At 35.1% G+C, this 23,881-nt stretch overlaps 1 protein-coding gene across 1 annotated transcript; it reads left to right on the top strand.

Moving 5' to 3' along the window:
- Nucleotides 1–5,574: 5,574 nt before the first annotated feature.
- LOC106666689 (probable serine/threonine-protein kinase yakA) lies at nucleotides 5,575–8,064 on the top strand. The gene is made up of 3 exons (XM_014394045.1): nucleotides 5,575–6,261; nucleotides 6,496–7,629; nucleotides 7,696–8,064. Exons 1-3 carry the CDS (start codon nucleotides 5,575–5,577, stop codon nucleotides 8,062–8,064), a joined length of 2,190 nt encoding a protein of 729 aa, XP_014249531.1.
- The last annotated feature ends 15,817 nt before the right edge of the window (nucleotides 8,065–23,881 follow it).

The following is a 23,881-nucleotide window of genomic DNA, read 5'->3' as shown; positions in this document are numbered from 1 at the left end:
AGTTTTCCCCTTTCGCTCATGCAAAAGAAAGTGACATTCGGTGGAGGGAGAATTCTTCTTGGTTTTTGTAGATATGGAGGGTCTTGCTCATCAGCAACATTATTTACAGCAATGTCGACGTGAATTGAAATAAAGTGAAATTCACATTATTGTTTTTAAATATTAATTTCGAAGAGACGTGTTTTAAATATGCGCCAACATTATAAAAACAGAATAAACAATAATATAACATAACAATAAACATAATATAACATACATTATAAAGTAATTGAAATTATTGTTCTTTATATTAATAGCTAGTTTATGAAATTATTTTTATATATAAGTTTTTAATTTTAAATTTTATACTCATGTTTACAAACTATTTTACTATTTTCTGTTCCCGCTCTCAATCATTATATACTTAAGTTTGTTAAATTTGTACGTTTTAATCAAATGCTCAATTTTTACTTTTCTCCCTGTCCTACATACCGACATGCTTCCTTTACATCTAAGTACAATTTCTTTTACAGTAAATCAATCGCTTTCCTGTTCTTATCTCTCTTTCTCTAGGTCTCTCCCTCTCTTCCATCCCACTTAAATCTCGAGTTGTATACATTAAAAATAAAATTAGTTTTTTACATAGTGCGCTGTATATTTACTACCAAGAAATTATCGAGTTGTGACCGATAATGTCTTGTAATTTTAGGCGAGACTTTGTTTGCTGTATCATTTGCCCTCCTTTGTCCTAGGGCGTTGTTCAATCAAATATGAATCTTTGAAATTGATCCATTCGGCAATTGATTCTTTTTTTGGCAATTGCAATTGTACCGGTGTTGTTGAGTACTCACATTTTCGCATCGCACGTCTTACAAACCCTGATGACATCGCTTTGAAGTCCGCTTCGCCATATTTTTTTGATCATCGTTAGAACAAAATGAATATTAAAAAACCTTTCATACACAAAACGTTGCAAGCAAATAGGTCGGGTCATCGACTCATCGAGATAAAGAGAGTAAGAAAGAAAGAGTTTTTAAAACAAACAACAAAAACAAAGTTTTTAAAAAATATTTGGAAATATCAAAGGAATCTACATGGAAAATATAATGTAAAATCTATTATTCAAGTTCTGTGGTAGAATGGTCCAAGATACTTGACTTTCTTTGTTTAAATAAATCAAAATTAATCAAATTCTCTTTCTTTCTGTTTATCCCCCCTCTCTCTCTTACTTCTCTCTCTTTCTCGTTATCACAAAAATGATGATAAAATTTATGGCAAATATAAACCATTAAGCATCCTTAAATTGAAAGATGTAGAAACTTTAGCAATTAGTACCTTAATTTACAAAATATTTAAATATAAAACTATAAAATATTTATATGAAAATTATAAACATTTCTATAATGTATATAATATTAGTACTCAAACAAAAGAATTAGCAACTCTTTTTTTACTAAAAATGTATTAGGATGATGAACAATATACTATCAGAAATAAAAAATCTAAACAACGAAAAATTATTCAAAATACTTATTAAAAATAAGTATAATCGTCTCCTGTGCTTATCAATCTACATCTAAGTTTAATATTATGTTTTCATATAAATTTTAAATTATATTTACAAAAATCTTATCTTATTAAGTGTTATTTTGGATTTTGTTTTTTTAATTTAAATTTAATAATTTTTTTCTGTAGCAAATACTTCTTTGATACGTTCATTTGTACACACAACACTTGTTATAAGGTTATTGTATAATTATACATTTTTCACTTTTTTTTTAATGTTTTCTTTTATGTATCTACTTCAAGATTTTATGCTTATTCGCATTTTTTTTTAAATTGTAGTTACTGTAAAATCTTGCATTGTTTGTAACACAGCTACGTTAGGTCAGATATATTGTATATTACCCACTATATGTTAAATTTAGTAAAACTGATAAAAGCTAAAAATAGTATGTTTCATAATCATTTTGTTTATTTAATTATTATTCTCTCTCTCTGTCTCTGTCTGTCTGTCTGTCTCTCTCTCTCTCTCTCTCTCTCTCTCTCTCTCTCTCTCTCTCTCTCTCTCTGTCTGTCTCTCTGTGTCTGTCTGTCTGTCTCTCTCTCTCTCTCTCTCTCTCTCTCTCTCTCTGTCTGTCTGTCTGTCTGTCTGTCTCTCTCTCTCTCTCTCTCTCTCTCTCTCTCTCTCTGTCTGTCTCTCTCTCTCTTTCTCTCTCTCTCTCTCTGTCTCTCTCTCTCTCTTTCTCTTTTTCTCTCTCTCAATCTGTCTATCTATCTTTCTTTCTGTCCATTTCTCTCCCAAACATTTTCTCTTTTTTCCTTTTTTGTTTTCTTTGGTCTCATGAAAAAATGTCCTATCGTTCTATGTCTGTCTTTCGTTTTCTTAACAACTCACACTCACGCGCGCGTGCACGCACGCATCCGCTAGTAGACATCTCTCTCTCTCTCTCCCTTTCTCTCTCTTTTACTCAGCTACTTGTGGAACTTTTTTACTTTATTAGTCTTTATCTAACTCTCCACGTTTATATCAATCTCTTCCTTCCTCTCACCCACTTTCTTTCTCACTCTCTCTCTTTCTCTCTCTCAATGCACGTATGTATCTAATTAACAGTACACTACAGTTTCTGTACGACCACGAGTAAAACTAATATTACTACACCATCACAGAGCACACAAATACTATATGTATATATTACAAAATAAGAGAAAAAGAATTTTAATCTCTGTGACGTAACTGGTAGGAATTGGGGTATAAAAAGCATTGTTTTTCGTATACAGAGAGGTTCAGAATCGGAACGGCTAAATGGTTGCGGTGCTTCCAGTCAATCTTACTATTAATTTAATAATAAAAAAACTACTATTGTTGCTTCCGCCATTCTTTTTGTTACAATGAATAATCGAGTTACTTTTGCACGAAGGAATTCATCATGCAGGTCCAACCTGTTGCCGTCTAATCGATATTTTTTTTTCTCGCAGACTGTGTCGGCTGTGAATTGCACGAATTAGATAGAGACGGGTTTGACAATGGCCTTGCGTGTGCCGGAAATGGCATGGGAGGTCGTTCACTTCCAATGCTATCTTTCGTATCGTTCATCTTCGCTACTATGTTGTCATTTTAAATGGCAGGAAAGGAAGGCCGGAAATAAATAGAGTACAATTAAATATTTTTCATCTCTTTTTCGGATGTCCCCGAACGCGTGTGAAAAGCAATTAAGTCATTACTGGATCAACAATGTATGATAAAATTTCTTTACATAACGGGATGATTACTGAATTATTTTCATTAGTGATTTTTATTATGTTCTTCACTTTGAAATAAAAAATTATGCCATTCTTTTATAATTCACCCATACTTTCGTACATGCAAAGGGTGTTAAACGGAACACGTACCAGATCATAGCTTGGTAACTAGGAATTATGCTATTTTAAAAAAATGTATTTTTAAATGTATACACATACAAATAGTATGTGTAATATCAATTTCTGTGAGGTGAATTTCATAAAAATAGTAAATAAAATTCTAAAGTCATTTTTCCTGTAATCCAACGGTTCTACCAGGATTTCAGTCGGACTTTCAGTTGAGCTCCATAAAATTTTTTAAATGCTTACATAAACTAATCCTTGAGAAATTTTAATTTTTCAGTTTGAACTGAGTGTTCTATTCACTAATTTTCGTGATCCGCCTGACCAATTAATATCTTTTAATTAATTAAGGATTTTAGTTGAGATAAGAAAATCAGTGTCACGAGCGGGATTCGAACCCATGACCTTCGGCTAGATACGCCGCTACTCTACCACTTGAGCTATCGTGACCTCGATCCATTCTACTAGCTCGTGACACTGACTTTTTTATCTCAACTAAAATTTTTAATTAATTGAATGAGTTGAATTATGTTATGTTAATTATGTTAAATAAGATGGTTGATCTGGAACTCACAACAACTTTTAGAAATTTTTGTGTTTGAAAAAGAGAGAGGGAGAGAGAGAGAGATAGATAGGTAGACAGAGAGAGAGAGAGAGAGAGAGAGAGAGAGAGAGAGAGAGTGAGAGGGAGAGAGAGAAAAGGGAGAGAGAGAAAGAGAAAAAGAGTGAAAGAAATTGAGAGAGAGAGAGGGCTAAAAAGGGTGAGAAGGAGGAAGATATTTATATATGAAGTAATATAAATCTGGATAGTTAAAAACAGAAGAAGCGAAAATAAAAGAAAAATAGAGAAAGTAAATAGAGATAGGGAGTGAAAGAGAAATAGGGGGTTTGTGCGTTGATTGAGATAAACGTGGAAAAAATACAGATAAACTAGAGACGAGAGAAAGAAAAAGTGAGAGGGATTAAGAAACTAATATAAAGGCGAAGAGACAAATAGTGTTAGAGAGGAAGAAGTACTTATGGTGGTTGAGATTGAGAGGGAAGAACAGAGATTGATATAAAGCTGGAGAATTATAAAAATGAAGATCTGGTAAACAAATAGCTAAAGTGAGAAAACGAGACAAGCAAATAGAGATAGGGAAAGAATGAAAGGGAGAGAGAGAGGGAAAATTTTCATTTCCTTGCTGATGCCAACAAGAAAAAGACAATAAACTAACAAATGGAATCTATGCGCAAAAAAGGGTAAGTCATTAAACATACATTTGAGACCGCTATTGAATACAGAGCACATCCGTTGTTTCATCGCATGAAGAAGGACGGCGTGGAGGAAAGTCTGCAAATAAATGTCGCCACATTTACATTAGGTCATATAATTTACATACTTACTGTAAGATAGTTAGCTCCCTCCTAATTTACTCTTAACTCTAAATTTATACGATTTTTGCTATGTTTTCTACATTGGTTTTAATATTTAACGATTTTGATTTATTTAAAATAAAATTTGTTAAACTGATATATTACGTTTTACATAAAGTATATCTTGTAATCTTTTTACATAAAGTAAAATTGATTTTTGCACCTTTTACGTGAAAAATCGTTCAGGTTATTGCGTTATAACTTTGCATTTCATTTATTATTACAAATTGTATCGAAAATGTACAAAGAAAAATAAGATGACGATTCGCGACTCTTTATAGGAGCATTGTTACTTTATAGCCTCACAACACCAATACTTTTAAATTTGCCTACAACTTTCTTTGTTAGTACCGTAAGGTAAAGGTTAAAGGTGAAGGGTTATTTATACTATCTGCCAATTGGATTCATTCCTACGTGTCAGAACACTTACACACAAAGGCAAGTGGTTGTTCTTAATTTAGCCTCAACGTCATTTGCAAAAATTGTGCGTTTTGTACCATGTAAATGATTCTTCCCGGAGATATCAGATTAGTGAGTACTTCATTCCTTATTCTAGTATGAATTATCCTTGCATTGAGCAGGTTCCACTTGTTAACTGCCGGCTATAATCGTCTGCACGCTATCTCTCCCACGCATCTATATGGTAATAATTGGGCTCGTATTCCTGATAAGAGATGAAGCGGATGAAGTTTATACTTTCTGCGCCCTCGCTTTTCACTCCGTTCAACGGAACAATTAAGTCGAGAGGAGAGCGTGTGTTACAAAAAGGGGAGCACGCCTCGTTTCATGGTCATTCGGAGTCTGTGGTTCGAGATGTTAAGGTGTATTTTAGTGTTGTTTTTCCTCGGTTATGTTTCTGGAGAGAACATTGAAGAGTTCGTTAATCAGGGGATCAGTTCGAGAGATGGATTATCCAGCTTTTCGGAGTTTGCAGAACCGAAAATGCCTGCTTTTAGCAAAGCGGAGGTACACGAGAACGTCAAGACTTACATCGTGACTAAAAGAGTGCCTATGCCTTATCCCGTACACGTCGAGAAGAAAGTACCTTTCCCCGTCAAAGTGCCAGTCAGGAGACCGTACACTGTATTCGTACCGAAACCTTATATAGTAGAGGTAACGAAACCAATCCCGTATCCGTTCAAAGTACAAGTACCGCAACCCTACACGATCGAAAAACACATTCCCGTTCCGTATAAAGTACCAGTCGATAAACCATATCCTGTTCATGTCAGTAATCCAATACCGATATTAGTGGAAAAGAAAGTGCCTTATACAGTAGAAAAGCATATACCTTACCAAGTAAAAATTCCATATGAAAGGCCTTACGCAGTTCACATCCCATTCGACAAACCTCTATTCTATCCAGTAGAAAGACCTGTACCGATACCTATGAAAATATCCGTTAAAAGCCCTATGCTTCAGCAAGTACAATCGTACAACGAGAAACCAGTTAAACAAACGGATGTAGATGACTTTTCGCAACAACAACATCAACAGCAGGTAGAAAAACAACAACAACAGCAGCAGCATCAACAACAGCAACAGAAGCAACAACAACAACAACAGCAGCAGCAGCAGCAGCAACAGCTGCACCAAAAACAACAGCAACAACAACAACAACAACAACAACAACAACAACAACAACAACAACAGCAGCAGCAGCAGGTGCAACATCAGCAGCAGCAACAACAACAACAACAACAACAACAACAACAACAACAGCAGCAGCAGCAGCAGCAGCAGCAGCAGCAGCAGGTGCAACATCAGCAGCAGCAACAACAACAACAGCCGCAGCAGCAGCAAAAGCAGCAGCAACAAAACTACCACCACCAACAACACCAGCAGATGCAATATCAGCAACAACAAAAACAACAACAACAACAACTTAAGCCAGTGCAAGTAATCAGTTCCTCGAAAATCAACAATTTCACACCTAGCACTTACGACGCCGAGACGTCAAATATAATAACGCAAGGTAAACACAAGGTAATTTCGTTTCTTCCAGGCTCCCAAGATTCGTACTCATCATCGACTCCAATAGATTTTGGAACGATCCATGTATCGGGGATCAAGGCAAGTAGTATGGAAAATTCCAGCGATTGGATACCAAAACAGCAATTTGTATTACCGTCTAAGCAACCGATCGCATATTCAACTCAAGCCGGCACCCATTACAGATATGTCCTGCCGGATGTGAAAACTGCAAGCAGTTTCTCAAACGTAGGTAGAGGAACCAAACCTTCCCTTCAAAAGGAAGCATATACGCTCAAATTTGATCCAAAGAAGCAAGAATATAAGTTCGAATTCGCTCCGGTGAAAGAGCAATATCACATAAAATATGAAACAAAGAAACCCGAATACTCTAATCACAATACACCTCTATTCGAAGTCAAAGCTCCGCAGTTTGCACCGACGAAAGCTCCCAACTCTCAGCATCAAGAAATGTTGAGTCAGAGTTTCAAGTCGGTTGTAGAGGTAGATAAGGATAAGCCAACTAGAAATTACCAGTTTTACAACATTCATCCTCAGAAAGGATCACAGTCGAGCGCTTCTTCAGGAATCAGTTTCCAGAAGGTTGAATCAAGTGAGATAGGAGAGGCAACGGCAGCTTCCGAAATCAAGAATTACACAGAGGAAAACGGCGTTAGGATTCAATATATCACCCAAAGATACCCAACATTTGAACAAAGCCCTCAGTATAGTCAACAAATAGAGCAGATTCATCAAACATTACCTCCGAGCTATTACGACGAGCAGCAGCCCCAGGCGTCGCAGGAGCATGCGACGTTCGATCAACAATTGCTATACACAGAAAAATACTTGCCGGAAGAAGAAAAACAACAGGATTACCGCAGTATGGCCTATCAGGTTCCCCAATTTACTTATTTTAAAGCGGTACCTATCCAAGAGAGCCAACATTTCGTTAATTTTCAGACGACACAGGAGGTATATCCTTCGGAAGACTACTATTCAGGTTTTAGCCCAGTACAAACAACGCCCCAGGATTACGAGAGCGAACCTAACGAATACAAATACGATGGTCTCCCTCGGACCAACAGCCATACAGGGGCATCGGACGATTTTCACCACCTAGGGTCGTACGAAAGCACGACGACTCCGACTACTCAAACCGTTCCGACTGCGCCGTCGACCGCGCTTCCTCTTTCTACAGAAAACACGAAGGAATCAACACAAGAGTCAGTCCCAACTAATTCCAGAAGCACCGAAGTTTACACAGACGCAGCTACAAGAAAATCGAGAAAGAGGCCCCAAAGGAGGAGGCAACAAGAAAAGACGGATTAACATGTATTAATTTATATTTTATTTTGTCAGAAAAGTATTATAATAAATAACATAAATATTATAAGGGTGTAAATAAAAATTGTAAATATATTGAAATCATTTTCGTTTACCTTAATAAGCCTTCATCAAAGGCTTGGAGAAATTCGTGCTAATCGATAATCATGTTTGCGGCGAATTTTCTTTAAAATATTACGTTTTACTATTAGAGCTACCTATTTTTTTAATGACTTGTTATATTTAAAATGTAACCGTATTACAAGTTAACCTTCTAAAAATTATTTTGAAAACAATTAGGATTAATCAATTAGTTCGGGAAAAGTAAACGTGGATCCAATCAACTGGAGACAAAAGAAATTGGAATCAGAGCTTGTTCTCTGATTTTCCTTTAGTTTTCACGTATTTATCGCAACAACCCCAGTCTCTCGTTTATCCGCGCGGCCCTGCTATTAAAAGTTTGTATTAAAAAATGCCGCAAAAGCACGACATTTCTTCAACGGAAAAACATCTCCACGTTATTTGTCTTCGGGAAAAGGAATGACATTTAAAAATAAGTTTAGATACAGAAATCTCATTGTGATGTGCGAATATTTAGAGAGGAAGACCTAATAGCCAGTGCAGTTAGGACAGGGGAACCGAAAATCTTGCAACAGTGGCATGAGCGAAAATTAAATTATAGTAGAAGTATTAGATAAGAATTGTATATANTATATATAAAACATTACATTAAAGCAGTAATATTAGAAGTAGAAGTAGTGAATGGGCGGTGGCAATGTCGTATTATTAAATGCGCCAGTGGCTCCACATTCTTAGCTGTACATACAGAATGAGTGGTTACCGCTTGGATGAATGTATTTATTAGTCAATTAATTATTCTTTCCATGTTATGTCTTGGTTGGGATAAAAAAAGTCAGTGTCACGAGCGGGATTCGAACCCACGACCTTCGGCTAAATACGCCGCTACTCTACCACTTGAGCTATCGAGACTTCGATCCTCTCGGACACCAACTCTTCATCTCAACCTACAACCGTTCGAACCTTCCCTCTTTTTGCCGGTTTTTTTATCTCCACCACGACCTTACCATTGAAAGAATAATTAATTGAAAGACGTAACTTGGGCAATTGACCCCTAAAACGTAAATGAATTAATATTTAATAAGTAAAAGAAGTATCACTTCACTAAACAGCTTCCCATGGCCACTTCATTAGTCGGTGAGAATCCAATCCGATTTACACGACATCTGAAAATGGCAAAACGACGTAAGGTTCGAATGGTTGAAGGTTGAGATGGAGAGTTGGTGTCCGAGATTTAGCCGAAGGTCGTGGGTTCGAATCCCGCTCGTGATACTGACTTTTTTATCCCAACTAAGACCTTATATTGAAAGAATAATTAATTGATAGATGTAACTTACTGTATGATAGTAGTATATGCGTGGGTGGGTCTGTGGTCGAATATCGAGTACACCATAAACCCACCCATCTAGGTTAGTATTTTAGTCTCGTTGTGCTAACGTAAATTTTAATTGTACATAAAGTATGAATGTATTTATTAGCGTGAATGAGGGCGGGTTTTCAGCGGAATATTGACTACTCTGAAACCCGCACATTAGGCTAGGCAATGATTGAATGTTTGAGCATGAGAGAGTTTTAGATCCTTTTCTCTACGCGTGGAGGGGCTAAAAACGAAGAAACAATGTCTCAAAAACGTTATCAGAAAGATCGCCAGACTTCCTTCAGGAGAGCTATCTTATGTTTGTAAAAAAAAAATTCTTTAAACTTGAGGTGGAAAAAGAAATGCGAGGTGCCGGCAATAGCCCAGGTAGATAGCCTGGCCGTAAAAAATAAAAAATAAAATAAAAAAGCAATATTAGATTAGATATATAGAAGTAGAATATGTATCTAATCTAGCAGAACTGTATGTAGTAGTAGTAGTAGTAGTAGATTAGAGTTATGAATTAAACAGTAAAGAAAAAGTTGAACGCTTACAACTGAAGGATTCGAGGTAAACCCTGAAACTATTATACTAACATTATTATACTTGAGTATTTTGAGGTTTGAACTTTTCATTAGCTCCTCTCCACACTTGTAATATCGGCCCCATGGAATAAATTTTTGTTAATTTTTTTCCATCCCCGAAAATGACGTCATCCCAGAAAGAGTTTGGTCCAGAAACATGTCGTGTCGCAAAGCGTAGCCGGCCGCTTTTTTCTATTCGACGTGATGATGAACGGCTTTTTTCTAGCTATTTATCCATGGAAATTGGATTTACATAATACACGGCGAATAGTTTCCGGGTTTACCACGATTCCTGCAGACGAATGAAGATCTGCTGCGGTTTTGGAAGCGCCCAACGGATCTTTTATTACCGTCCTTAATAATTTCTGCTCATGCCTCTCTTGCAAGTCCAGTCCTGTAGTAATAACCGCACATCATCATGGGCCGTACACAACGAGATTTCTGAATCTAAACTTTTTATGTCATTCCTTTTTCCCTTGAAAAAATAACGTGGACAAGTTTTTCTATTGTACTTTTGCGGCATTTTTATAAATACAAACTATTAGCACGGCCGCACGGATAAACGAGAAAATATTGCCTGGGGTTGCTGCGATAAATACGAGAAAACAACGAAAATCTGTAAACAAACTCTGATCCCGATTACTTTTGTGATATTGATGATATTGATTGGATCTACATTTACTTTTCTCAAAGAAATTTATTAATCCTAATTGTTTTAAAAATAATTTTCAGAAATAATTAAATATAACATGTGGTAAACGATAGGTGTTGGGGCGTCGGTTTCTGCAAAGGTTTAAGCGTTGACACGGCGCTCATCACGGTAAGGTAAAGGTCCCGGGTTCGAATCCAACGGCTACTTACAAATTTTTTTTTCTCAAAAACATCGGCACCTCGAGGGTTCATATAAATTCGTAGTTGAAATATCCAAATAATATTTTTAAGAAAAAAAAAACACTATTTCCTATTACTTTTGTGAGACACTGTGTAAATTCTTATTCGGTGATTCCTCATACCTTTCTACTTTACTGTAATTTTTATTTTTTCGTGTTCCATTTAATTTATTAACTGATTATTCTATTCACCGTTAACTGCAGCCATCTAAAAAACAATAGAATGAACTATAATAAATTACTTGTAAAAATTATTATTAATTTCAAGCGACATTATTAATAAATCTCATTAGAAAGTTCATAAGATATGCAAATAGGATTATAAAAAAATATGAAAGGTCAAATGTAACACACTATTAAACAATATTCCGATGTAGGATGATAGACCAAATACATACAATTTACAAAGTTATTAATGAATAATTTAAAAATAAAATAATTACATGTTATAATTAATAATTAATAAATAATTAATAGTTACATGTGAATAATTACAATAATAAATTACATGAAGTGGTTATAGATATAGTGATTTTTTTCAGCACTAATTACACCATTTTTATAAATTGATACATACAATATGAAATATTAACCAATTAGAAAACGGAAAAGAACAACATTTGTTATGAAATAAAGACAGAAAGGTGTTGTGTACGCTCAAGATGGCATGAATTATGAATTACTTACCTTTTAAAAATGTATAGGTTTTTAAACTTTCACTAATCGTTATAACAATGATGACTCAAATTCTCTGTAAAGTAGTTTTTCTTAATGCTAAATTGTGGATTTAGAAGGATTTCGTGTGCAATTCAAGATTCAGTGATCGATTATAAAATTTATTATTAATAGAACCAAATGATGAACAAAGTTCGAATATTTTCGCTGGTCAAATTGATATTTCAGTTGCTGACTATTTATTTAGAAAGAAACAAAGTTTTTTGTATGTTCTTATATGTCTACTGGCGGATGCGTGTGTGAGTTGTTAAGAAAAAGTTAGAAAGACAGACGTAGAACGATAGGGCATTTTTTCATGAGACCAAAGAAAACAAAAAAAGAAAAAAGAGAAATTGTTTGGGAGAGAAATGGACAGAAAGAAAGATAGTTAACAGATTGTGAGTGGGGAGAGAGAGAGAGAGAGAGAGAGAGAGAGAGAGAGAGAGAGAGAGAGAGTGTGCGAAAGAGAGAGACCAAGTGAAAGAGAGAATGAGCGAAAGCGAGAGCATTAAAGAAAGAGAAACAGAAAGATGAGAGAGAGAGAAGAAAAAAGAGGGGAGAAGAGATAGAAGGAAGGAGGGAGAGACACTATCACGACAAATGATCTATGTGATTTGTAATTTTAACTCATCACATTTATGTTGTAAATAAGGTTACAGATTATAATAAATATATTAAATTTAAAAAAAGACTCGTAAAAAAATTGAATGGAAAGAGACATGTTAGTGCGGTTAATGTTAAATGATAACACCATTTTGCACTTTCTTTATTAAGTAGAATAACACTAGCTTCATGTTATGATCATAACCATCTATAATAAGCACCGGAATTTTGTTTTGTAATTAATTACATAACTAAGCGATAAATCCGGTGGTATAAACTCGTGTATGTTCCCTTTCGAATTACGTTAAAATATAAATTTTACTTAAAAACCAGTTCATAAGAATGTTGACTTGTTAACATTAACTAATACTTTAATCAATTCAGCATCCAACCCTATTTTTACTTCTTTTATTATAGGCAATCGAATATCAGATTTAAAACCATTCTAAAAAAAGGGCTAAATCATGCGGCGGCTGAATGGTCGGAAAGGTAAAAGAGTGTTCCACTGTAATTTGGTAGCGTTTTAAAGCTGTTTATACCGATAGATTAATCATTCAGGTCGATTATGTAGAATTACTAGTGAGCATAACCCAAGATTTATGCCATCATTTGCGGATTATCACCATTTGTCCTTCTCGACAAGCCAGAGGTTGAATTGAAAACTGTTTCCAAATAACCTCGCATAATTGTTTCAAAACTTTTTTTAAAATGAAATCTCACGACGAATTTAGTGGATCTGGCAAGTATATTGAGAAGGTAGAAAAGTTAATGATTTGTCTATACAAGGTTGGTCTAGATAGCATAACTATTGACACTTATACCCAAAACATGGATCATTTCTATAAAGCAAAAAGCGAAATACTACTTTTTTGGTCAACCGAAATAAAGCAAAGCTGTCTATGTTGTGTTTGCACTTTTGTTACATATATAACATATAACCTTTATATCGTTCAACATAGGCAACACGAGGATCACACAATTGAAAAAAGAAATGTTTTTCGCATCAATTGCGTATAACCCAGAAGAATTAGGTGTGAATAACCATTAACAAATGAATATAAAAGTTGTTATTAATAATCCATTATATTTCGTGGTCCGATTGACCAAATAACTTCTGTCATTTAATTACTCTTTATGTAAGGTATTGGTCGAAATAAAAAAGCTAGTGTCACGAGCGGGATTCGAACCCACGACCTTCGGCTAAATACGCCGCTTCTCTAACCACTTGAGCTATCGTGACTTCGATCCACTCGGACACCAAATTGAAAAATGCCAAAAAGGAAACGGGATGTTGGCGTATATATTAATTAATTGAAAGAAGTTATTTGGTCAATCGGACGACGAAATATAATGGAATAAATAAAACTAAGTATATCTTCAATAAAAGCTCTCCGTACCATTTCATTTGTTGCCGAGAATCGAATCCTGGTTACCTGACATTTCAAAAATGGCAAAAAGGAGGGAAAATTCGAAAGATTGTAGGGTGAGATACATTGGTCGAAGACAGGATAGTTCAAGTAGTAGAGCAGCGGCGTATTTAGCCGAAGGTCGTGGGTTCGAATCCCGCTAGGAACACTAGCTTTTTTATTTCAACCAATACCTTACATAAAAGTTATTAATAATGAGGAAAAAATTGAATCTTTTCGAAGAAAATTCATGTAGTTAGTTAGGTGTAGATCAAGAAATATAATCAGGGGGATATAATTTCTACTAATATCTCAACTGGCAAACTCTCAGAAGAGAGGATAATTTTCGTTATCTGCTAATCGATACGTCTGAAATATGACTGCTTTAACTAGATTAATACCTGTTCTCCTGTTTCTGTGATAAACCTTCTTGATAATCCTAATGATGATAATTGACTTGATCTGTCAAAGCATCAAACAAGTCACAGTATCCGGCCTTTAATAAATACAATGGGAAGCGGGTTACTTTTTCTCCTTTTGAGTTTGCCAAGAACGGGTGGAAATATTAATTCTGAAGCAGAAAAGTTTGCTTCATCTTTCTTATTATCCAGTCCTTTCACGAGCAGATCCCTTCCCAAAGATTTGGACGACTCTCGGCAGCTGGGCAAACTTCAATAACTAAGAAATTGCTCCAACTCTTACTAAGGTTTTGTAAAGAGAGATTGTTACTGATAAAAATTACAATTACTTTGTTACATTCGGCAACTTTTGTTTTTTAATATTTTTATTAATATAAATAACAGGATTTTATTTTGTAAACCGTTTTTTTTGCAAATAAAATATTCTATGGTGGGGAAATATCCGAATGGTGATTTCACATATGGTATTTATTATCATAACGGATTTACCGAGGAAAAACTTTCGGTTTGGACAACCAAACAGTATCTTACAGTGAATGGGGAAAGATTCGGTCGGAGGTACGTCTTGGATTGTGCAACAGCTGGATTATCCCCTGTCTCCAGATGTTTACAGCGCGATATCGGAATTGGGCCATGGGTGAAAGGAGGATCTAGACCAAGCAAAACTGTTTTATACCCGAGCTGATGTAAAAAGAATATTTTCTAATGAACCAAAGGCATAATAACACCATAAATAAATCTGACGATGCTTTACATATCGAAGTTTGTGAAACTAGTTATTGCTAAACTATTATTGCAATTGCGATGTTCATAAATATTGAACGAATGGATGTATTTTGTCAACATTTTCACAAATGAAGTGTATTGTATAAATTATTTTGCCTTGGAATGGAAAAGTGTTATTCGTTTAGCATTTTATGCCTTGTCTATTCACAGACAGGCAATTGCGGCTATTCGATGATAAAATACAATTTTATTATGTAATCAATAATTTTCTAACAGGTACTTTGAACTATGCATGCTTGCCATTCAATATGTCTGTAAAAATGTTGAGGTTGGGGTGAGAATGGCAATTTACCTGTTAAAAGATTGTTGACTGTTTTTTTCTTACAGTTTGTATAGCTGTTTAAATTCTAGTTTTTAATTTTAAGGTGGGGTATTTTTTTTATTTCTTTACAATCATTATAATTTAGGAATTCTTCAAGTTTAGAAACGTATTAATGACAACTATACTATTTCTTTTTTTATTTTAATATAACTGTGTGTACTCAAATTGTGAGCAAGAACTAGGTCCAATATGTTCCCCCCCCTCTCTCTCACTCTCTCTCTCTCGCTCTCTCTCTCTCTCTCTCTCTCTCTCTCTCTCTCTCTCTCTCTCTCTCTCTCTCTCTCTCTCTCTCTCTCCCAGAACAGAATGACCGTGTGAATGCCACATGTTAAGAAAAACGGCGAAAGAGAAAAGGAAGACATCATGTACGCTACGGTACCTATTTTAGAAGTAAGTAGTAAATATTTCCAAAATAAGTACCGTAGCGTACATGATGGTCCTCCGGGCCGGATTGACAACTGACCAGAACTTCTTTCTCATCTTCTCTCGCTCCTACTCCCTCTCTTTCTCTCTCTCTATCTCTCTCACTCTCTCCTCTCTCTCTCTCTCTCTCTCTCTCTCTTTCTCTCTCTCTCTCTTTCTATCTATCTATCTATCTATCCATTTCTTTCTAAAACAATTTCACTTTTTCCGGCACTACGGAAAGGGTTCCTTCTAGCAGCAATGACAATATTTCTGTCCACATTTAGCGTCGTGATGCTCAGCTAGGCTTCTGAGAAACGACAACTCAAGTTGACTCTCGGAGTCCTCCAGTGTAATCCCCGCCAAGATTACACCGCCACCTCCAAACTGCACTGAACGGAGGACGAACTGAGGTATTTACGCAGCCCCTGTTTTAGGTAGACACTTCAGCGCCTGCTATCACTATACAGACAGAAACACGACTCATCAGAAAACAACAATTCAATTGGTGTTATCCTCTAGGCGCTCGCTGCACACTATATTTCTGAGTTGCTGGTGGCGGGCTGTTGCTGCAGGTCTTCTCAAAGGGGCATACGATGTGAGGCGTCGATAAGGGCTTTGCCATAACATCTTGTACTTCATTTAGGATCAGTGGGCACTATAGAAAGGGTTCTTGTCTATTACAATATTTCTGTCCACCCTTAGCGTCGTAATGCGCTGAGATCCACAACCAGGCCTCCTATTGGTACTTCCAATCTCTCGGAATCGGGCTTAAGCACGAGACACCACGATCTGAGAAAGGCCAAATGCCTCTGTGATATCCACATGCCAGTGACCTCGATGACTCATTCTTACAATATTATTAAGAACATCTGGTTCAAGATGATGTCTTTCCATGGTTGAAAATAATAAAACTGGGAAAAGGTGTTTGTTTACAAAATAGGTAATCTTCATGTTTACTATTCTTAAGTAAATCCGTTATTAAAAATGATGTTTAACAATTTTTTGTTTTTTGTTTGTATTTTCTATTTTGTTTTATGCAACTAACAAGAATATATAGGTTAATTTAATTAAAATTAATAGAATAAGAATAAATTACATACATCCCTATTCATTCTTGCCCAGTTTAAATGGATTGAGTGGTGCGTTAAATCTGCCGAATAGTTTTGTTAGCTATAAAAACCGACCATGAATTATCGTAAAAATTTTGTACTTGTTATATATTTTGATCAGTTACTTTTACTATGTTATATATTTCTAAATATATAACTAAAAAAAATTGCTTTCCATTTTTTTTAATAAACTAAAAGGTTTATTCAGTGATTGGAGTGAAAAAAAGCTTTTTACACAATCAATACTCCCTACACGAGTTTAAAACATTGCGAGTGAGTCCCTTTTTTGGTCCAGGCTTGAAACAAATGGAAGTATTTTTCTCCAGAGAGAAAAATGACCGGCACTTATTAGTTACAGTTAAAGAATAATTTTAGGGATCATAAACAAAAATATATAAAATTGATTATATAATGAATATATAGGCTATCGGAATGACACGGGCACAAACCAATTTTTCGAATAACGTAGCGATTTGTTGAGGCCGGGAAGGACGAGGATGGGCGTAGGCGGAGGACAATTGTATGAGCTAGAAGGGGACGGTTTTGATAAGTGTAAGGCCAAACTCCAAAGGCACGGTAGAATTGAGTCAATCCATCCACGACAAAGCCGGGAAAACAAGGCTCAACTGGCAGAAAATTCAAGAAATCTGTATTATTCGTTTCAAAAATTCCGTTTGTTGCGCTAGAATAATTAAACCGATTGGCCGTTCAGTTTGGTTTGAAAGAAATCTTTGCTTTTCCAACAAAATTTTGTTTATTTGCATTAACAACTCCTTTTTGTGAAATAATAAGATAACGTCATATAGAATTTATTTCTAAGTCGTTAAAGTCAGCTATACATTATAATTATTCAAACTGTTACGGTTTAAATTGTTATAGGCATTTCATTTACTTCTTTGTTTGTAATGACTTATAATATTTATAATGCATTAGATTCCGATTGACCAAATAACATCTTTCAATTAATTAATCTTTATGTACGGTATTGGTTGAGATGAAAAGTCAGTGTCAAGGGATTCGAACCCACGACCTTCGGTTAAATACGCCGCCGCTCTACCACTTGAGCTATTGTGACTTCGATCTACGCGGACACAACTTCCCACCACAACCGGATAGTCTTGCTTTATCTTTCAGTATCTGTATCTGTAACTTTTTAGTACATATTTTACACTGCAAATATTGGTAATCTCTGATAAATGTAATATTTAATATGTTATTAAGTTATATTTTTAATATCACAATTAATTAAGGTTTTTAGTTGAGATAAAAAAAGTCAATGGACGAGCGGGATTCGAAACCACGATCTTCGGCTTGATACGCCGCTGCTCTACCACTTGAGCTATCGTGACCTCGATCCACTCGGACACCAACTTCCCATCTCAACCGCACCTTTTGGATTTTCCATCCGTTTTGCCATTTTTCAAAATTTTTGAATGTGAATGCCAATTTTTGAAAAATGGCAAAAAGGATGGAAAATCCAAAAGGTGCGGTTGAGATGGGAAGTTGGTGTCCGAGTGGATCGAGGTCACGATAGCTCAATTGGTAGAGCAACGACGTATCAAGCCGAAGATCGTGGGTTCGAATCCCGCTCGTGCCATTGACTTTTTTTATGTCAACTAAAAACCTTAATTAATTGTGATATATTAATTGGTCAAGCGGACCACGAAATTAATAAACTTATATTTTTAATATGTATTGACAAAAGACAAAATTTTGCTAGAAGATGCGTCAATAAATCGTCTCAGATGGATGTCAGTTTAACATTTTTCAAAACTGTGTGGTATTTAGTGACCGTAAGTCAATGATTATTCTCGTCCATGAAAAAGAAACACTCATTTTTCTGTTTCTATTCCAATGGCCATGATGTCGAGAAAAATCAGAAAATTAATATATTCCTCAAGGAGAGAGTCTTTCAGAAATTTAAATTAAGCATGGATGGGAATCACACATCAAGTGAAATTGAAAACTTCGTATAATGCTGCATTACAAGGTATAATAAATACAATGGTTTTGTACACATAATCTTTAATAGAAAAAAAAACGTAGATTTTTAAATTTTGTAAATGTTTAAATAATTATTTGGCGTTCGAAAATGCAATATTTTCAGTTTTTTGTAAAACCTAATTTTTTAACAAATAATTACTAATAATTTACTTACTAATTTAACAAATAATTTACTAATTAATAATGAGACCTATTGTTGAATAGTCGAGATTCTCCATAGAACATTTTAGTGACAAAATAAAATCAACAGAGAAAATGAAAGGGGTATGAATAATTTTTTGATCCACTGTATATGAAATCTGTAATCTATATTTATATATTTCTTTGATCTTCTTCCATTCAATAACACAGCAACGAGTAATCAATAAGAGTTAATTTTTCAAAGACCCCGACAAACCTACTTTGAAATAAAACTAATTTTTAAAATGCAGTAAAAAGTGTCACTTTCTTCTTCCATTAAAATATCTTTTTCTCGCCCTTGTTTAAGATGAAGTTCATCTTATCTGTATTAACTTTGAACCTGCTTTACAAAGGCGTCTAGAACATTTTGTTATTCAATTATATTAGCCTTCTGAAATGTTCAGACAACCTATTTATTTACATACTGCGTGACTAGGCAGATCGAGAGAGAGCGACATGAGTAAGAGCGAAAATGAATAATGATGTAACTCTGCGTGGTATTTCCAAAATTCGGTTATTAGAACTCAACAAATTTGTTGTAATACAATTTCCAAAGGATTGGATATATCAATGATAAAGTACTTAATTTGATTATTATTTTTTAATGTTTATTTTTTATTTAAAGGCTGAGCCCACCTGGGCTATCTTGATTTGATTCCGTCGACGTACATAATTTTATAACCATTTTATTATAGGAATTACGCGAAGGGGTTTGAATGAGCGATGATGAGTTCATATTTTGAGCTCGGAGTTTATTGCGTTCACCAATTTGAAACATTTCCTTCCAACGCGAAAATTAACTTTGGCAGGTTAATTGCCAGCAGTGGATTGCTCTCTCTCGCTCTTCTTTCACGAGAAACGCCGTCTCATTTTCAGTATATTCTTCATCTGTAAGTGCATTCGGGGAAAATTAGATAACTCCTCTGATGATCATAGCGCGTAGTTTTAGCCGTGTTCGAAATCATTCCCCTCTGCTAATCACCACTTTCACGCTGTGATTGGAAATCCGAGCGATGTCTGAACATGAATATGTAGTGGCTATGAAAGCCGTTCTGAAACTGAATAAATTTATTGGTTTATGCACACTCTATAAAAAGGAAAAGTTATACTAATCCATGCATCTCATTTTATGCAAAATAAAAAGATTTTTGAAAAATTAATTGACTGAAGGTTATGCACCTTTATGGATTCAAAAAGAAAATTCCTCCTGAGCAGTTTGGATACAAGATCAACTTAGTAGACTTATTGATCATGTTATCTATAACTTTAACTTAGCATAAGCATACTCGAACTGTTTTACTGGACATCAATAAAGCCAGTAACACACTTACTCGATGCTACGCCATGCGACGCTACCCGATGCTACCCGACGCAAATCCAAACTACGATTTTCCATAAGTTGCATTACCCTCGTGCACATCTACCCGATGCTATGCCACGCTAACCTACCCGACGCTCTGCGATCCCCACTGTCCAGATTTTCGTCGGGTCGCATCGAGTACAGTCGAAGACAAAAGAACCGGACACTCATCTTTTTATTCAAACTACATGTATTATTGTTGTTATATTAATTACAACATACTTATTTTAATATAAACCAAATTAACTGTGATTAAAAATTAATTAGCTTAAAAAAATTAATTTTAATGGTTTGGTAGAAAATAAATCAAAACACCGGAATACGATTTTTTGATATTTAACTAACAATTTATTGTACTCGCTTCGGCGGTACATATACAATTTATTAGATGGTTGTGCTCATAAAATTTAACTAACAATTTATTACAAGGTTTTGCTCAAAATAGTGCATTAAGAATAAAAGGTGCGTTGCGATTGTGATAGTGATTATTGTGATATACGCTGTGGACTGTACGCGATGTGTGCTTGCGTCGGATAGATGTGCACACCCCACCAAAACGAGGCAAGGCGTCGGGTAGCATCGGGTAGCGTCGCATGACGTAGCATCGGGTGTGTTCCTGGCTTAAGGCCTTTAATCATGTTTAGCATAATGGGCTTGTTTACAAATTTATCGATAACGACTTTACTAAGTATTTGATGAAAAGAGTCTGGTCTTATCTAATGGACAGACGATTCAGTCTACTATTAGGGAGCCATTTCTAAAGAATTTAAGGGAGCAGTCGGAGTTCCTCAAGGTGGGACAACCATTGTTTTACTTGTATGATTTTCTACAGTTCCAGCATGTTCAATTGACCCTATTTGCGGATGACACTGCCCTCTTTTTGACGCACACCTGCACTAACACTAAGAGATTGAACGATGCTTTACGTAAATTGGACAACTACTTTAAGAAATGGAAAGTAAGAATTAACCTAAACAAAGTTGCTATTTTTTTCTCACTAGGAAATGACCTGTACTTGGTGATGACGTGGCATTACATAGCAATGTGATACTGGACCATGGTAAATACTCGGTTAAATACTCGATTCTATGGCTTGATAAAATACTAAATTTTACGAGACACGTTAATGCACTGGAAGTAATTGCAAAAAAACTGTCAAACTCATGTTTCCACTACTCTGTAGGGAGTCGGGTTTGAATCTGAATAATAAGTTTCTTTTACACAAAATGGTGGTAAGAACAGCTCTTAGTTATTCCTGTGCTGCCTGGCAGTCAATGTGCCAAAGAAACTATAGGAAACTACAGTTGCCCAGAGTCCTTAGGCTGGGCACAAAACACTCTTTGTTCCCCAAGAATTGGCTTTTGCACGAGATGTGCAAGTCAAACGTTTTATTGAAAAATGCACCGTAAACATAAGGAAGCCTTGTATATAGCGTTAGCAGTTTGATTGGTGGTATTGGAATCCTTGTCGTTAAAAGAGAAGACATCAATCCCTATGGTAGATGTAATGGGTGTTCTTTCGTGTCAAGTAAAGCTTGTACGAATCAATTGAGAAGAAGACTGATAGTCTAGTATCTCCGGACTTCCTTCCCAGTTTGGGTTGTTTTAGATTTTTTATCCTCCCCTTATAAGTTATTTATTATTATTTATTTCACTGGTTTTAAATAGTTATGAGTGGTCAGGAGATGTTTATTAGAAAAACACCTTTTTTCATATAACTGCAGACGTTTCGACATTTATTCAGGTCATCTTCAAGGCCTGAGTAAAATGTAAACGTGTGTTGAGAATTTGTTAAAAAAAAAATACAAGAAAAAAGATGATTATGTTAACATAAAGATGAATTTTCATTTAATCAAGGTATTCTTTTTCACATAAAGTGTGGCGTTATTCGTGCAATGTCATGTCTATTAAGTGTATACGTGGTGAAATTGTTGTGAGGTGTGAATTTGTAATGTGCTTTTTTCGTAAGATCGTGACAAGGTCCCCCACAGTACTTTTAAAGCGTTAAACCGCTTCCCATATCTCTTTTTCTCCCGTTTTGCCTTTGTATTTGCCCTTCCCTCCTCCGTCTATTCGTCAGCATCCAAAGATCTGCTGCCTGTTCTAGCTGACAATTCAAAGGTAATGTAATCCCGCCTTTTTGGAATAGGGTTAGTTAGCCACCAGCTCTACAAGCAAAGTAAGCAATTAGTAATATAATTTCGATTATGAACATCGCCGCCTTGTGACCTGCCAGCGCGTACAAGCAGAACAGAAAATTAATTACGTATGAATAACTGAATAAATCTTAATTGAAAGAACTTTTAAAATAATTTATAACCATTTCTCGAAAATAACAAATATTTGTTGTCTATTTACGCTTTGTGTAATAAGCTTAAATTAACATAAATTTATTTAATTAGACGTTTTTAAGTTAATGTACAAAAGAAGGAATTTTCTTCTTTTGACCAGATGTTAACGGTGATTTTTTAAAATATATTTCAACTCCTGCTTTAACAAGGGCCCATAAAACTGAAAACAAACCTTTAAAAAAGTCGTGGCATTGAAAGGGAACATATTGTATACTTTCTGAATGAGATCAAAAGAATTTTTGTAGATAAATCAATGAGCGACAAAAGTAGGAATTCTCGTCTGGTTGTTTTATTCTTACAACGAGCTTTTCTTCATTAACAAAAACAAAAATATTTCCAGGTACATTGATAAAACAAGAAAACCAAACTCAATTTTGTAAAATTTAATTGTATCTTATTTCACGCAATAAATAAATGAACTCGATGGCCTAGACATAACGAAAAAATGTATCAATATACTGTATAATATTTGTATAAATATACTGAATACAAATATAATCGTATAATTATTTATTATGTTTGTGCATATATAAATAGAAAGAAGGAGAGAGAGAGAGAGAGAGAGAGAGAGAGAGAAAGAGAGAGAGAGAGAGAGACAGACAGACAGACAGACAGAAAGAGAGAAAGAGAGAGAGAGAGAGAGAGAGAGAAACAGGCAGAAAGAGAGAAAGAGGGAGAGAGAGAGAGAGAGAGAGAGAGAGAGAGAGAGATAGAGATAGATAGATAGATAGATAGATAGATAGATAGATAGATAGATAGATAGATAGATAGATAGAGAGAGAGAGAGAGAGAGAGAGAGAGAGAGAGAGAGTGAGAGAGAGAGACAGACAGAAAGAGAGAAAGAGAGAGAGAGAGTGTGTGAGACAGATTTACAGACAGTGTCTGTCTGTCTCTCTCTCTCTCTCTCTCTCTCTCTCTCTCTCTCTCTCTCTCTTTTTTGCCTCTCCATTTTGAATATTATATATAATTCATGGAACAAAATAACTTTTAGTTCACTTTCAATACCCTCCCTAAAATGCTTGATTTTAAATAACTATATATTAACATATTGATAAATGGTGGATGTTTTTCAGAAATATACTAATCAAAAACCTTCAAATTTAAACGTCTGTTTAAATTGTTTATTCTTTTACTTTCGTGAACGTATTTTTCAATGTAGAAAGGCTTGGTGAAGCATTTGACATTCGAATCTTCCGACGTTACATAATATCAGTTTTAGGCCATTTATTATGTAAATCCAATCCCCTTTGCAAGTA

This window comes from Cimex lectularius, unplaced genomic scaffold (genome assembly GCF_000648675.2).
Source record: "Cimex lectularius strain Harlan isolate CLEC.00 unplaced genomic scaffold, Clec_2.1 scaffold244, whole genome shotgun sequence".
NCBI classification, from domain to species: Eukaryota; Metazoa; Arthropoda; class Insecta; order Hemiptera; family Cimicidae; genus Cimex; species Cimex lectularius.
This window is presented reverse-complemented; position numbering and strand designations above follow the sequence as displayed.